We start from the raw sequence: 17500 nt of genomic DNA, 5'->3' as shown, positions 1-17500 counted from the left end.
ACTAAATATGATGATGACAATGATTCAAGTATACTGTGTTGGTGTAGCTAACTACTGAAAGTACACACGCTGTGGGCCACAAAGGAAAGATTGTTTCTTTGTAATTAAACCTCTTTGAACAAATAAATAAATACAAATACTTTATGACCTTTTTTGCTGGCATGTTAAAAATGCATTTAATTTCTTATAATGTCGTATCACATGCACATCTTTACATGTGATCTTTAGCAGAAAGTAGAAAGAGTAAGAAAGTCAGAAATGTCATTAAGCAGCCGGGATTTGCGTGCGCGCGTTTCAGGCACGTTGATGTTCTGCGCGTGTGCTCTGCGCGTGTGCTGTGCTCTGCGCGTGTGCTCTGTGCAGACACGATCTCTGACACCGGCTCTGACGCCGCTCAGTTTGGGACGTGGACGCTGTTTGTCAGTTACACTGCATTGTATTGTATGACGTAAGTATGATTATTTAACACCTGTCTGGATATTATGGGATGTAATCACACGGACGCGTCTGAGAGCTGCTAGCTAACTTACCTCGCTAGTGATGTGTGTGACAGCCGCACTGGACTCTGCAGCGCAGTGACATTTATATAAACGTCTTATTTAAAAGACCGGAAATACATCCCTTCAAAATAAAAGTAAGTATAAAGAAATCAAAACAAAATTTGATATTTGAGTGATCTTGAAAATATCCTAGAATGATCTTTGCATTAGTTTAAGATAGTTTAAGGAGATAGAGATGTAACATGTCTTCTTTCAGACCAGTGGAAAGAAAAGATAAAAACAAATATATGAGTGTGTGTGTGTAACTGTGTGTAGATGTGAACTCTCCACAGCTACATTACATAACGCCTCATGTACATATTAAACACTTGTGATATAAACTTGTGTTGATGTGAGTCATGAAGTGGGGAAGCTTCATGATATCTGTTAGTTACATGTCATGTTCACCTGTAGTGTGTACAACATGTATGACTCTGTTCACCTGTAGTGTGTACAACATGTATGACTCTGTTCACCTGTAGTGTGTACAACATGTATGACCCTGTTCACCTGTAGTGTGTACAACATGTATGACTCTGTTCACCTGTAGTGTGTACAACATGTATGACCCTGTTCACCTGTAGTGTGTACAACATGTATGACTCTGTTCACCTGTAGTGTGTACAACATGTATGACCCTGTTCACCTGTAGTGTGTACAACATGTATGACCCTGTTCACCTGTCTCATCTCAACACTTATAATTACTTCCTGTATTTCTCAGCATGTCACACGTCACAGTAGCTGTGAGCTGCACAGCGTTGTTTGTCCTACTGGACCTGGTCGTCACCACCGTCCTATACACACACGGATCACACTTGAGCGTCTTCAAAAAGGAGGCGCTGAACTTCAACATCCTCCAGTCAGCGCTGGACCTCTGGTGGGCCGTGCTGCTCCGAGCCGCCCTGCTGCTGGCGGCCTGCACAGGGGTGTCGTGGAATCGAGAAGAAGGCCCACCGCGGGTCGCTAAACTCACCACCCTCATTCTCCTCATCTGCCTCGTCGTCTTCACCTACGCCCTGGCTAAGATGCTGATGCTGAGCGAGCAGGCGCCTCTGACCCAGCAGCCCTGGCTCCTGAGCCTCATATGTTGGACCTGCGCCTCCTCGCTGGGTGTCGTGCTGCTCTGGAGTCTGCTGGGGAAGGAGGACTTGACAAGCAGTACAAACAGCAGCAGGAGTGGAGGAGGAGATTCTGAGGACACTGAAAAGCTGGTGGGGACAGCTGGTGAGGAGGAGCAGGAGGTGGGCTGTGAGAGGAGGAAGAAGAAGAAGGAGGAGGAGGAGGAGAAGAAGAGTAACTCTAGAGCGACACTGGGACGTCTGCTGAGCTACTGCAGAAAAGATGGCCGACTGCTGTCTGTCGCCTCCCTCTTCCTCCTCATTTCTGCTGTGTGTGAGTGAGCGTCACAGAGATACAGAGCGTTGACTCTGAGCCGGTTTAACAGAGGCCGTTATAAAAGTACTGAGTCCATGACTCTGTTACTGATTCAAGATTACGCAACACTCATTCCCACGCTTCGTTTCCTACCGCTGCCGACTGAATCAATTCTGAGTCGACTGGCACGACGGATGAGATGATTTAATCGACACTTCTGTAAAACTGAGTTTCTCCGCACTTTAAATCTGTTTTATTGAGATGAGACGTGAAAAAAAGACTAATCACCTAAAGGACCACAGATAAGACCTGAGACCTTATATGGGCACAAAGAGAAGCAGGAAGGACCTCGTGGCACCTTATCAAACAACACATAATAAACTTAAACATAAAGTCTCAGCTCACCTTCAAAACGACCTTTAACAAGTTATATCATTTTATCAATGAATCATTTGTTCTGTGAAACATCACAAAACATTTTCTGACATTTCTACATAAATAAAGTAATACTAATAATAATTAAAATAAAGTCTCCCAGAGCCCAACTCCTTTCCAAAATACATTTAGTTTATTATATAAAACAAAGAAAAGCTTCAAATATTCACAACGAGTAGAAACAGAATCTAAAACCATTAATTTATTGTTTATTTTTTATTTATTTGTCGATCAACTGATCGTTAAAGTTAAAGTAACTTATTGTTCACAGAATTTCTTATGAAAAGTTATTAAAACAGATGTGTCGTTATTGTTCAAGTTTCCACTGAGAATCTTCATAAGTGATGCAGGAAAACTCATTAAACACATGAACACATGAACACATGAACACATGAACACATGAACAGTCACTCAGAGCCAGAAACACCTGTGTGGCCAGCCCTTACCTCATATTTATATTATATTTACATCATATTACATTATATTTACATTATTTGACATTTAGATTATTCTACATTATATTTAGATTATTTTACATTATATTTAGATTATTATATTTAGATTATTTTACATTATATTTAGATTATTCTACATTATATTTAGATTATTTTACATTATATTTAGATTATTATATTTAGATTATTTTACATTATATTTAGATTATTCTACATTATATTTAGATTATTCTACATTATATTTACAGTATATTTGTGCCTCTCTCGTTGCAGGTGAGGCCTTCATACCGTACTACTATGGGAAAGCGATAGACAGCATTGTGGTTCACCAGAGCATGGAGTACTTCACTAAGCCTCTGATCACACTGACAGTTCTGGCATTAGCCAGGTGAGGATCCACACGGCTTCTGATATTTTCAAAATAAAACAACTTAGAGACACGCTCATTACAGATCTATAGAAGATGACGTTGTTTTTATTTTTAGGTGAAAGTGGCAAACTAGAATTCTAATGTTTGTATTTCCTTTTATACGAAGATGTTATAAAAAGTGACGATTGAAAAGGACGTACGATGATATAATGAGTAAATGGGGGGGGGGGGGGGGTCAGGCAGTCTGCGGTGGTTAAACCTTCAGTTCAACAAGACTTTTCTCTGTTCTGATGATGTGAGAGTGTTCAAGATAACTGAGTCATGGATTTATAGTTACAGTTACTATTCGCTCAGATGTGTGAAACATGTGACTTGCATTTAGTGGCTTCTCCATTACATTTGGGAACATATGGAGTTATGAATACCTGTCCCAGTCGTCCTTTAAGTGACCCCTTCCCCTCCTTAGTTCACTTGCAATGGGAGTGCGTGGAGGAGTCTTCACCCTGACGTTTGCGAAGCTGAACCTCCGGCTCAGGAACCATCTCTTCAGGACGCTGATGAGGCAGGAAATTGCCTTTTTTGATGAAAACCATACAGGTGATACAGAAACACTGAACATCTGTAACAGTGACTCCTCCCCCTGTGTGGGCAGTCCTTCTGATGTGATCACCTGCCTGTGTCACACCTGCAGGCGACATCATCTCCCGCCTGTCGGCCGACACCACCCAGGTGTGCGACCTCATCTCCCAGAACATCAACGTCTTCCTGCGGAGCATGGTGAAGGGCATCGGCTTCTTCATCTTCATGTTCGGGTTGTCCTGGAAGCTCACGCTGGTGACCATCATGGGGTTCCCCTTCATCGCAGTCGTCTCTAAACTTTATGGCGATTACTACAAGGTAAAGTCGATTTGTGTAAATTAAATGTTCGTTAAATCGATGAATCGTTTTGCTTTTAAAATGTCAGAAAATAGTGAAGAATGTTTCTAACAGCATCTTCTGTCAGTCGTGAAGTGGGGAAGTTTCATGCTGATGTCTGTGAGTTACATGTTGGACCTTCTTCACCTGCAGAGTCTTCCCTCAACGATTAATCGATCATCAAAATGTCGTTATTAACGATCCATCATTTTACTTGTTTCTTTTCTTTTCCAGAAACTGAGCAAAGAGGTGCAAACGACTCTTGCAGAGGCCAATAAAGTCGCAGAGGAAACCATCTCGTCCATGCGGACGGTCCGCAGCTTTGCTAACGAGGGCGGGGAGGGCGACTCTTACCTCAGCAAGCTCCTCGTCATGTTCCAGCTCAACAAAAAGCAAGCGCTGGCCTACGCTGGCTACATGTGGTCAAGCTGTGTAGGTACCAGCAGGTGTGAAGCTCTAACTCTGTTTCTTTATTCATTCCTGTGTGTTACAGTGTGTGTGTGTGTGTGTGTGTGTGTGTGTGTGTGTGTGTGTGTGTGTGTGTGTGTGTGTGTGTGTGTGTGTGTGTGTGTGTGTGTGTGTGTGTGTGTGTTCCAGATCTCAGAGCTTGCTCTAGAGGTTGCGGTCCTCTACTATGGCGGCCACCTTGTCGTCACCGGGCAGATGAGCAGCAGTGCCTTGATATCTTATTTCATTTACGTGCTGGAAGTGGGAGAATGTCTGGAGGTATTTCATCACACATTCATTCTTGTAACTGCGTGTGTGAAGACACGTGTTCCCTTTGACTGAAGTCACGTGTGGTTCCTCTTCCAGAGCATTTCTTCGGTGTACACGGGGCTCATGCAGGGAGTGGGGGCGGCGGAGAAGGTTTTCGAGTACCTGGACAGGGAACCCAAACATCCAGCTGACGGCACGGAGGCTCCCGACACGTGCGGCGGTCTGGTGGAGTTTAAAGACGTCACGTTTGCCTACCCGACACGCCCCGACATCGATATCCTGAAGGTTGGCTGCGAGGCATCCTGCTGATCATCTGTGGAGCTCTTCGCGCGGGTTCTTCTGCTTCTCAGATTAGTGTCGCGCAGTGTTGCATTTAAAGGACGCTCACATTAATTGGCTAAATGTCGCTTTAGTTATTTTGGACACGACTCCGGCATGACGTAAGACGTTTGTTAACAAATAAATATAACTATATTTTCCGTGTCTCAGAGAAAGTAGTTACATTCTTCCGTACGGTTGCTATTTCATTCAGAGATAACGTAATGAAGGACTTTAAGGTTCAGATGTCTTTGCTTCACAGGCACAGAAGGAGAAACGAATAACAAAAACAATCGGTATCAACCCAACAATTCACAACAACATATAATGTGTTTGTTCACTTTAAAATCTGGAGTTTGTTCCATTTCAGACTTTAATCCTCTTTCTTGCTTCTTCTACATCTTTTTTTGTCAAATCACTTCCTGATTGATGTTTTTTCAGGGCGTGTCGTTCACCCTGCGGCCCGGGCAGGTGACCGCCATCGTGGGACCTTCAGGCAGCGGAAAGAGCTCCTGCGTGAGTCTGCTGGAGAACTTCTACATTCCTCAGCAAGGCCAAGTGCTGCTGGATGGAAAGCCCGTCCACACCTTCCAGCACGACTACCTCCACTCCAAGGTCAGAGGTCAAAGGTCAACCCTTTAATGTCTGGCTTACTCTTCACTTATTGTCAACACATCTAACCCGAGCCTATTGGTTCCCACTTAAGGGTTAATGTCATCTACAGATTTCTAATAAAGCAATCACAAATATGTTCTTATTAAATAATAAAGTGATTTCCTGAAACTGTAGTTTTCAGCAAACATTGCTCTTTTGTTTGGCTCTATTTTCAGCCACAGATTAATACTTATTGAGTATTCAGACAGCAGGAAGGTGTTTCACAGATACTAACGAATGATCAGTTGACTCATCGTCAACTGATCATTCGAGTGCACAGAGGAACAAGATGTTTCTGACTTCTGCTCCACATTGTCCTTGTTACAGGATCATTTGTTGTTTTGTTTGCAGATCGGTCTCGTAGGGCAGGAGCCTGTGCTGTTCGCCCGGACGGTCGAGGAGAACATCACCTACGGTCTGAGCGATGTCCCCATGGAGGCTGTGGTGCAGGCTGCCACCAAGGCTAACGCTCACGACTTCATCTCCAGCCTCCCGACGGGCTACAAGACAAGTAATCTTTACGTGTTCATTTAGAGGTTGATGGATTACTAATGGAAAAGATGGGAACGCTATCGTGTGTGTATTTATATCGTACTATAAATCAATAACGTAAATTGATCGCGGTAATGTCTATAGATAGTCCGTTAAGTCGATAGCGTAATAATGGTGATGGCCTACGTGCAGTTGAATTATCGCTCCTTATTGTTCCCCAGATGTTGGAGAGAAAGGCACCCAGCTGTCGGGGGGGCAGAAACAAAGAGTGGCCATCGCAAGAGCTCTCATCCGCAACCCTCGTGTTCTCATCCTGGACGAGGCGACCAGCGCCCTGGATGCAGAGAGTGAACACATCGTGAGTGAAAGGCTTCATTAGGGAACTTTTCTAATGTGTAGCGATCGTTGTGTTGATCTCCACTTTATCTACTGCAGGTGCAGAAGGCTCTGAACAACATCATGCAGGAGCACACGGTGCTGGTCATCGCACATCGGCTCAGCACGGTGGAGAAGGCACACAACATCCTTGTGATCGACAGGGGCCATGTGGCCGAACAGGGGTCCCACAGTCAGCTGATGGCCAGCGAGGGGCTTTACTACAAGCTGGTGCAGAGGCAGGTCCTGGGCATCGAGACGGGGGCGGAGGTCCTCAACCCCTCCCAAGAACTCAGCTGGAAGTCTGACGGTGGAAGGCGGCGGAGGAGGCAGACCAGCTGCAGCAGCGGCGGCAGTGAGTCGGAGCGCAACGTGCGCTACTGAGAATAAAGTGCAGGGAGTGGACGTGAGAGTGGACGTGAGAGTGGACGTGGGAGTGGACGTGGGAGTGGACGTGAGAGTGGACGTGAGAGTGGACGTGGGAGTGGACGTGGGAGTGGACGTGAGAGTGGACGTGAGAGTGGACGTGGAGTGGACGTGAGAGTGGACGTGGGAGTGGACGTGAGAGTGGACGTGGGAGTGGACGTGGGAGTGGACGTGGAGTGGACGTGGGAGTGGACGTGAGAGTAGACGTGGACGTGGACGAGTGAGACGTGGACGGGAGTGGACGTGGGAGTGGACGTGAGAGTGGACGTGAGAGTGGACGTGAGAGTGACGTGGGAGTGGACGTGAGAGTGACGTGGGAGTGGACGTGGAGTGGACGTGGGAGTGGACGTGAGCGTGGACGTGGAGTGGACGTGGAGAATGGTACGTGAGAGTGACGTGAGAGTGGACGTGAGAAGTGGACGTGAGGTGGACGTGAGAGTGGACGTGGGAGTGGACGTGAGAGTGGACGTGAGAGTGGAACGTGAGAGTGACGTGAGACGTGGACGTGGAGAGTGAGACGATGAGAGTGGACGTGAGAGTGGACAGTGAGAGTGGACGTGAGAGTGGAGTGGAAGATGGACGTGCGAGTGGACGTGAGAGTGGACGTGAGAGTGGACGTTGGAGTGGACGTGTGAGATGGACGTAGAGTGGACGTGAGAGTGGACCGTGGAGTGGACGTGAGAGTGGACGTGAGAGTGGACATGGGAGTGGACGTCATGGGAGTGGACATCACGGGAGTGGACATCACGAGAGTGGACATCACGAGAGTGGACATCACGAGGGTGGACATCATCATCAACAGAAATCCAGGATCTTCATATATTGATGGACGGATTGCTGAACGGGCCCAGGGGCGTCAGTCGAAGAGACGCGCAGCAACCAGGAAACCACTCGAAATGACTGGAAAGAGACACAAAGCAACTACAAAGAGACTTACAACAACTACAAAGAGACTTACAACAACTACAAAGAGACTTACAACAACTACAAAGAGACTTACAACAACTACAAAGAGACTTACAACAACTACAAAGAGACTTACAACTACAAAGAGACTTACAACAACTACAAAGAGACTTATAACAACTACAAAGAAGCAAAGTAATCACAAAGGGACAAAGACAAACACAATTAAACAGCTAAACATCTATAAAGTGTTTGTGTCTTGCTCCTGTATGTAGAGAGGTGAAGGTCCTGTTGCATGTCGGTGCCCAGGATCTTAATGTTTAATAATCCACTCGTGCATAATGTTAATGTGGATCATGACAGAATCAGTTCAGGTTAAGATCCACTTAAAGACAAACAGAGTAGCATTATGAAGTTTAAAGATATAGTTGAATGTATCCAAACATATCATATCATAGCACTTAAAAGAAATGAACTCTAACTGTGTTAGTAATATATTAAGAAAAGTACGTTGATGTAACGTTTATGGTTTGTTTGTTTTTATTAGGTCATCATCACACTCCCGACGGATAAAGGAATGTTTTACTGAAAGTCTTCCTCAGGATTTGTCTTTGCTTTTTATATGGATCTCGCAGTAGCAGGTGTGGAAATGTTTTGTGTTTATTTTCAAGGCTTTAATTCCACAAGTACGCGCTGTAACGACAGGTGCCTTTGAGCTCTATGATTGTCTGTGATGATGAGGATAAATAAATGACTTTAAAGATTAATAATGTAATCGTAGGAATCACCGTAAATAAAAAATACATGTAATAAACACTAAAATATGTACGTTGGTCTCTATGGAAACAAACATGTTGAAATAATACCAAATGCTGCATTTAATGTCTCCTCGTAAACCCCCCCTTTTGGATTTCAGTTGAACACTGGTAGTATTTTGCAGGTTGTTCGAGCGTCATACAATATAAATATATTTATCATGTTTAGATATTTGGGAGCAACCTTTACACACTCTACTGTAAGTATGTCGTATAAATATATGTTTTTTCTTTTTCTCTACCATCAACTTCAAATTTAATTCCCAAATCCATAAAAATAATACTAAACAGGTTGATCGTCTTCTTTTTAAAAACCAAACATGGCCGGTACACCCCTCAGATATGATGCACAGGTATGCAAAGCCAAAGCACACGATATCAAGAGCTTGGTAGACTTAGAACATTTCAAAAGGAATTATATTAATGTCTAAGTATTGCTTGGTGTATACATTTCTTGCATTTCTTAATTTTTTTCATGTATTTATTTGTTTCTATATTATTGTTTTCTACTGATTGGTTAGTGTTTAGATCATTTTGTCTGCTTCTTGTTGTCATTTATCTTTTGTTGTATTTTATGTTAGCTATGTTTTTTGTCACCTGTATTTTATGCAGTTTTATGTGTGTGCAAATACAATCAATAAATAATCAGAAGCTAGGTGTGAGTTATATCTTAATGTAATATAACAATAAATAGCTCTGATTTGCCGTGAAAGTAAAATTCTATGTTTCTGTATGTTGTTATAACGTTAAAAATAAATATGTAGCACAGATATTCAGCTATTTCTACAGCCGTTGTGAGGTTTAGCGGTGATGGTACTAGTTCCGACAGCACGTGAAGGCAGCACTGGGCTACTTCCTGTTAGAGAAGCTCAGTCAGCTGTCACAGTCTGAAGAAGAGGGTTCAGAGGAAGAGAAACACACAACAGGAGCTAAAATGTCCAGTTTTTCCAACAAATTTAGCGCTTACACGATGACTCAACTCAACGAAATTCTAGAGGACGACGAAAAACTCACAAAAATGGTCCAGGAGATGGAGGAGGTACGTTAAATCTTCGCTTTTGTAGTCCAACGTTAGCAACTGACTGCTTTTCCTCGGTCACTGTTTTTCCCCTCAGCCCTTTGTTGTGTTTCCCAACATAGGCTCGGGACAGTTACGGAAATGGTTGCTACGAATCAAGTTTAGGATTTGATCCCTGATGTGTTTAGTCAACCGAACTTCGTTGTTGTGAAACCTAACATCGGGTAGAAATCGTTAACCTTGGGACGGAGCCGGTCGAGCATTGTCTCAAGTTTGAACACTCGAGCATTCCCAGTTTACGACATTGTTGCTCCCAAATAATTGTACTTTCCCAGACAACGACAGCTCGTCTACATCCAGGAGTATGTATGAACGATAATACTTTGTAATGACTGCATGAATGCTGGGTTATTTTCAGAAAATGTTACATTTTTAAGCAATGGCCTAGCTTCGACCCTCTTTCCAGACAGGTCTTCACGCCAAACTCCACTCAAAAATATGCCAATTTATGAGTGACTGCGCAGGTACACCGATACCCAGGAAAACAGAACTTAACACTCGTATCTAATATGTTAATTATTAACCAGCTCAACGAACACCCGGAACCATAATTAACATTTACATCAATACAACAACATAAATATTAAATGCATTCATTTCTGTATTGCTGAATAAAGCCGAATTCACCCGTTTATTTTATACATTCAGAATAGGTTTAAAGTGATGCTTTATGAAGGTTGGCTCACTTTTTACTTTCTGCATTATTTCTCTGGTATAATTCATGTTAGAATATTCTAACCAGCAGCAAATGTATTCAGTGAATGTCTCAGCTTTAAATAAACTTGTTTTAATGTACACAAAGTAGGTGGTTCGTGATTAAAGTCATGTGCATGTGTGCCAACCAGCCTCATCATGGGGTTGGTTGGCACAATGTTAAAACATAAAAAAGATTAAAGAAAATATTTGAATATTTAATTCAAACAAGAACCAGAAAACATGAACATTTAATGTAATCTCTGCCCATTTTAAAAACCAAATAAACGTAAGCAAATTATCAATAGAAATAAAAACTATAACAATAGAAACATAGTTTTTAACCTCTGGAAATGTACTTTAACGTCCCATTAATGGAAACATCTGCCAACCAACTCATCACAGACTTTAACATCTTATATGAACATGCAGGTCTACAACATTAATGCCTGCGTTGCTTTCTGCACTCTTCTCCGTGGCTTTGCTCGTGTAGCACAAGGACTCAGCACTTCCCCTGCATGTGTACCTGCTGCCCTGCGTTGCACTCTGTCATTAGTCCTGATTATCAGCTGATAAGCCTCAAGTTTTTCCATACTCGGAGCGATTACAAGCCATAGTCCTTAGAAAGGGTTTTATCGCAAACTAAAATTAGCCATATCAAAAGGGAGTGCTCACAGATTTGACACATTGTTACGCAGGAGTTGTGCTTATGATTATTCCCCACACGGCTGCTGCTTCCCAAATAAATACCCGGATGAATTAGCCCCTTTAAAGGAAAAAAGGAGAATTCTTCAAAGTGCAAACTCTTGAGGAAACAAAGCTACAGTTTGGGCGCAATCAGTTATTAGAAACATCAAACACTGTCAGGAATTCTTGTAGCTGTCATGGTGCCGTGTCTGTCACTCTGGCATCTCAGTAAAGCTCATTTTGTGCAACAGTGATAAAAAGACATGTGATAAAAGCCCCATCTTCTTAGACATGAGACACTATCGGCGACATCATGTTGGCTCAAGTGCTCCAGATCCATTTCACCTCGCAGAAGCAAGAAGAATACAGTAAGTTATTATTAGCTCGTGCATGTTGTGCTGTGCGCTGGCCTGTTTGTGTTGTCAGTTCTGTTTTTGATCCACACCCTGTCTGATTGTCTCCATGGATTCATGTTCCTGTTCCCTCGGCTCACAGAGAGGGAGGATCTTGTTTACTGCAATGACGCTGCAGTTGTTGAGTTTAAAGTTAGTCATAAGGTTTTCGCAGAGATGGAAGAGCTTCAGGCGAGTAAAGACACGCCTGAAATGTCTCGGGAAAATGCTCTTTGTATTCCACTGTATGGGAACAAAGGCAGTGGGTGTCATAAAGCTTTGAGTGAAACCTGAGAGTGCTGAGAACTTCTGAGTGTCGCTGGAATATCTTGACACGTAGCCGTGCCTGAGGGGACAACGCGAAGACTCACCCGGGAGCTGTGTCTGGTTCTCGGCGGGTCGCTGTGGGTCGTCCTGTCCCAGGCGGTAACCTCTGGGTCCTAACAGTGAAGCCAAGTGCCTTAAACTTTAATCCTTTCTAACGGCCCCCAGGAGCGACTCCTCTGTTACAGGAGGAAGTCAGAGTGTATAGAAGTCTATGAGGAAATGTTTCTACTTCTTGATTTATTTCCTCAGTAACATTGTCCTGATGAGTTTATGTCTCAGTCTGTAGTTTCAAGTCTTCTTCAACATGATGTTCATTTAGTAACTTATGGAAACATTTAAAGTAAAGGATAACGCAGCGTCGCTTTAGGGCGGGGCTACCTGTGATTGACAGGTGGAGACCACCTGGTGTTGTCCGGTTCGTTTTTGTCTCTTTGAACTTTGAACCCTTATACAGTTTTTTTACTTCATTAATGTTAATGGTTGTCTCGGGTCGAACAGTCTCAGGTCACTTCTGGTTCAGACAAACAAGATGGCGACGGCTAAAACCGCCAAACTCGAGGTTTTAAAACCGTAGCCCACAAACCAATGGGTGACGTCACAGCGACTGTCTGTGGCAAAACCGTAACTTAAAACGTTGTTTTTTAACCTAAACTTTACCGTAACCCGAAGATCGAACTACAGGAGACGTCACGCACATTTCTAACTTCAATCATAAATTATGTTTTGCTACTTGTTGCGAAACTTTGTCCATCCGGGTAATTTTTTGAATAATGCAAATGGTTCTGTCGTGAATTTGTTTACATTCCGTGCATCCTGTTTTCACATGAATGGACCTTAAAGTGTCACCTGTCCTCTGCCTCACCCAGTACACCTGTACACTCGGTACACCTGTACACTCAGTACACCTGTACACTCAGTACACCTGTACACTCTGCCTCACCCAGTACACCTGTACACTCTGCCTCACTCAGTACATCTGTACACTCAGTACACCTGTACACTCGGTACACCTGTACACTCAGTACACCTGTACACCCAGTACACCTGTACACTCTGCCTCACCCAGTACACCTGTACACTCGGTACACCTGTACACTCAGTACACCTGTACACTCAGTACACCTGTACACTCTGCCTCACCCAGTACACCTGTACACTCAGTACACCTGTACACTATGCCTCACCCAGTACACCTGTACACTCTGTACACCTGTACACTCAGTACACCTGTACACTCAGTACACCTGTACACTCTGCCTCACTCAGTACACCTGTACACTCAGTACACCTGTACACTCAGTACACCTGTACACTCGGTACACCTGTACACTCTGCCTCACTCAGTACACCTGTACACTCAGTACACTCAGTACACCTGTACACTCGGTACACCTGTACACTCAGTACACCTGTACACTCAGTACACTCAGTACACCTGTACACTCAGTACACCTGTACACTCTGCCTCACTCAGTACACCTGTACACTCTGCCTCACTCAGTACATCTGTACACTTTGCCTCACTCAGTACACCTGTACACTCGGTACACCTGTACACTCAGTACACCTGTACACTCTGCCTCACTCAGTACACCTGTACACTCTGCCTCACTCAGTACACTTGTACACCCAGTACACCTGTACACCCGGTACACCTGTACACTCGGTACACCTGTACACTCTGCCTCACTCAGTACATCTGTACACTCTGCCTCACTCAGTACACCTGTACACTCTGCCTCACTCAGTACATCTGTACACTCTGCCTCACTCAGTACACTTGTACACCCAGTACACCTGTACACCCGGTACACCTGTACACTCGGTACACCTGTACACTCAGTACACCTGTACACTCAGTACACCTGTACACCCAGTACACCTGTACACTCGGTACACCTGTACACTCAGTACACCTGTACACTCTGCCTCACTCAGTACATCTGTACACTCTGCCTCACTCAGTACACTTGTACACCCAGTACACCTGTACACCCGGTACACCTGTACACTCGGTACACCTGTACACTCGGTACACCTGTACACTCGGTACACCTGTACACTCTGCCTCACTCAGTACATCTGTACACTCTGCCTCACTCAGTACACCTGTACACCCAGTACACCTGTACACCCGGTACACCTGTACACTCGGTACACCTGTACACTCAGTACATCTGTACACTCTGCCTCACTCAGTACACCTGTACACTCAGTACACCTGTACACTCTGCCTCACTCAGTACACCTGTACACTCAGTACACCTGTACACTCAGTACACCTGTACACTCTGTATGCATGTCTGTAATAACAGGTTTGTTTTGGGAGACGAGCTCAGACTGTCAGATATTTCTGCAGCTTCTTTTCAGCCACATTTTTAAAAAGACACCTTGCTGATGATCTGGATGTGTTGGTGACCCACTTTTATAAGTCAACACATGATGCGACGGCTCATTTAAGCTTTTTATTATACGTTACATTTTGAAGCAAGTTTATATTCATCTCTCGCTTTTGGCTTCTTTCCTGATCCAGCAGTGTTTTACAGATCTGACGCTGCAGATCAGCTGATCGTTCCTCTGGGGTGATGGAGATGTTTATAAATGACTCTGCAGCGCAACTTGTTGTTGGTTATCTGCCGACATCTATACATCCAATGATATATCCGCAGCTCATATCAGCAGCTCTTGCTCTGATACTAATTGTGGTTACACAGAAGAAAGAAGGAAATGCACATGTGACAGAAATGTGCTGCCTGCAGCGTGACGAGGAGCTCGCTGCAGGTTTGGACTTTGATTCTGGTACCAGCAGCTGACAAATGTTCAACTTTTGAGTAAAACACTTTGCAGAGACGAATAGCACCGTCTGTGCAAGAGCTCAACAACAACAATGGAGGAGAAATGAACACGTATAGACTCGTGTTGGTTCTTTCTCCCTGTGTGTCCTTCTGTGTTCTACATTTGATAACAAACATGTTTTTGTTTTAAAAACTCATCTTTGTCCTTTTTAAAAAGCAACACTATACCTAATCAGATCCTTAATCTTTGTAAAGCCCCTAAATCAGGATGAGTTAAGTAATTAGCAAAAACAAAAGCCACTAATGCAGCTTATTGAGCTGTTCAGCTCATTATTACGCAGCGCTGCGACTGCAGGTTATTAGTCCTCGCTCTCTGCAGGTCTGTGGTCCATCTGGAGCCGCTCTGAACCTTCATGTTCTGTGATTACTGCAGCCGAGTGCAGCGTCCAAGCAAACAATTATGTGTTTGGTTAGACAGAAGAAGCCTGCAGTTACAGATGCTATATAAAGTTCTGCCTTTCAGCCGCGGCCATGAACGAGCAAATTGGTCACTTCCAGGATACGATGGTGCAAAGTGCAGTAATGGACATATTTAGCTGCTTTTCCCGCATAAAATGTTGTTTTCCGTCAGTTTAGCCGCCAAACAAGACCACTTTTAGAAACTACTCCATAACCGAGCGCTACGCTGCTGCTGTGTATCTTTAGAGGGTTCCTTGCTGCTGCACAGACAACATGTTGGTCACATGTGTGAAATGAGTCATTGGAGAAATAGCAGGAGCAGAAATGCTTCTTTGTCGTATATGATACTTGAGTGAATAACTTTTTATTTATTTATTTTTGTCTGAACTCTGAACCAGCTTTTTATTGCCTACAAAATAAAGTGAGTGTAAACTTCTTACTTCTTAGCAGTTTGTGTATCCTGTTGATTATAGTGAGTAATTAAATCAGAAATCTGAATCGGCCAAGAAAATTACAATCGCTGCCAATAATATTGGATTTCATTAAGATGCACCGCCTGTGATGTGATGGAGGCTCTCCAGCCTGTGATGTGATGGAGGCTCTCCAGCCTGTGATGGAGGCTCTCCAGCCTGTGATGTGATGGAGGCTCTCCAGCCTGTGATGTGATGGAGGCTCTCCAGCCTGTGATGTGATGGAGGCTCTCCAACCTGTGATGTGATGGAGGCTCTCCAGCCTGTGATGGAGGCTCTCCAGCCTGTGATGTGATGGAGGCTCTCCAGCCTGTGATGGAGGCTCTCCAACCTGTGATGTGATGTGATGGAGGCTCTCCAACCTGTGATGTGATGGAGGCTCTCCAACCTGTGATGTGATGGAGGCTCTCCAGCCTGTGATGGAGGCTCTCCAGCCTGTGATGTGATGGAGGCTCTCCAGCCTGTGATGGAGGCTCTCCAGCCTGTGATGTGATGGAGGCTCTCCAGCCTGTGATGTGATGGAGGCTCTCCAGCCTGTGATGTGATGGAGGCTCTCCAGCCTGTGATGTGATGGAGGCTCTCCAACCTGTGATGTGATGGAGGCTCTCCAACCTGTGATGTGATGGAGGCTCTCCAACCTGTGATGTGATGGAGGCTCTCCAGCCTGTGATGTGATGGAGGCTCTCCAGCCTGTGATGTGATGGAGGCTCTCCAACCTGTGATGGAGGCTCTCCAACCTGTGATGGAGGCTCTCCAACCTGTGATGGAGGCTCTCCAACCTGTGATGGAGGCTCTCCAACCTATGATGTGATGGAGGCTCTCCAACCTATGATGTGATGGAGGCTCTCCAACCTGTGATGGAGGCTCTCTAACCTGTGATGGAGGCTCTCCAGCCTGTGATGGAGGCTCTCCAACCTTTCTGCTTGCGGACTGTCGACACTTCTGTAGTTCTTTACTGACGCACCTGAATGGCATGCGGCCATGCTTAATGTTATTAGATACACCTGTTGAAGGGTCTATTATTCAGTAACTGGTACATTACATCTTGTAGTGAGCAGCATCTCAGGTGCATCTGCTCTAAATCTAATCCTGCTGTCGGGGAAATTGAGTCGTGTTGCATTTAGTACTTTGTTTATATAACCAGACAAAGAAAGTGATGGCCTTGCAGGTCTTTATAGAGACTCCTCACGCTGCTGGGTGGTGACTTTGAACAGTTCTCTGGCACATTTGTTGTCGTCATGATTTGTCTTTCTAAATATGTGATGTGTGGGAGTTGTGTGAGAACTGGCAGTTTAAGTGTTGATTCATAATATTCACTAGAATAACTTTATCTTTTTATTTTGTTGGATGAGACTCGAGGATCACTTGTCATTAAGCGACACGACTTCACATGGAAAACATGACAAAGTGCTTTTTAAAATTTGCAACAGGAGGAATGTAAAAAACAAAGCGCGGTGAACAGATGATTTGCCGTCATCAGGGAAACGTTGTCCGCTCCGAGCATCACTGACGCAGTTTGTCTGAAATGAACAGGTGATGTCGTGAATATCTTTCTCACATGTTTTTGTTTCTTTGTCTCTTGCAGATGCAGGAAGTCCAGCAGAGCAAGGAGACGACGTTGGTCAACAACCGAACCCTGGCCGAGCAGAACTTGGCGCTGCAGCCTCGACTGGAGCACAAGAAAGAAGAGCTCACCACCCGCTACGGCTGTCTGCAGGACAACTTCGAGTCCTTTCAGCTCCGCAAATCCACACTAGGTACTCCAACGGTGCAGATATCACAAGAACGTTCCTCCGAGTGTCGTCA

The 17500-nt window shown here is 44.4% G+C and overlaps 2 protein-coding genes across 2 annotated transcripts in view; both read left to right on the top strand.

Annotated features, from left to right (window-relative positions):
* The first annotated feature begins 362 nt into the window (after nt 1-362).
* Nucleotides 363-7143, top strand: abcb9 (ATP-binding cassette, sub-family B (MDR/TAP), member 9). The gene is made up of 12 exons (XM_029440637.1): nt 363-634; nt 1263-1933; nt 3079-3193; nt 3642-3772; nt 3867-4072; nt 4325-4522; nt 4688-4816; nt 4904-5092; nt 5567-5740; nt 6131-6290; nt 6493-6629; nt 6707-7143. The coding sequence occupies exons 2-12, from the start codon at nt 1264-1266 to the stop codon at nt 7028-7030; spliced, it is 2433 nt and encodes an 810-aa protein (XP_029296497.1). The 5' UTR covers nt 363-634; nt 1263; the 3' UTR covers nt 7031-7143.
* A 2459-nt stretch (nt 7144-9602) lies between these two features.
* vps37ba (VPS37B subunit of ESCRT-I a) overlaps nt 9603-17500 on the top strand; it is a 14042-nt gene continuing 6144 nt past the window's right edge. Inside the window, exons 1-2 of the mRNA XM_029440646.1 lie at nt 9603-9832; nt 17280-17451. Of these exons, the coding sequence (XP_029296506.1) occupies nt 9728-9832; nt 17280-17451 (277 nt within the window). The 5' untranslated portion in view covers nt 9603-9727. The remainder of the gene's footprint in view (nt 9833-17279; nt 17452-17500) is intronic.

The sequence above is a fragment of the Cottoperca gobio genome, chromosome 9 (assembly GCF_900634415.1).
Source record: "Cottoperca gobio chromosome 9, fCotGob3.1, whole genome shotgun sequence".
Taxonomy (NCBI): domain Eukaryota; kingdom Metazoa; phylum Chordata; class Actinopteri; order Perciformes; family Bovichtidae; genus Cottoperca; species Cottoperca gobio.
Note: the sequence above shows the minus strand (reverse complement) of the source record. Positions and strands in the feature narration are given on the sequence as shown.

Bases quoted from the DNA above. Each gene is read 5' to 3' on its own strand.
- abcb9 (XM_029440637.1), top strand. From the start codon at position 1,264: ATGTCACACGTCACAGTAGCTGTGAGCTGCACAGCGTTGTTTGTCCTA. The intron at 6,291-6,492 runs GTAATCTTTACG...ATTGTTCCCCAG, and splicing joins CCCGACGGGCTACAAGACAA to ATGTTGGAGAGAAAGGCACC. The intron at 6,630-6,706 runs GTGAGTGAAAGG...TATCTACTGCAG, and splicing joins ATGCAGAGAGTGAACACATC to GTGCAGAAGGCTCTGAACAA.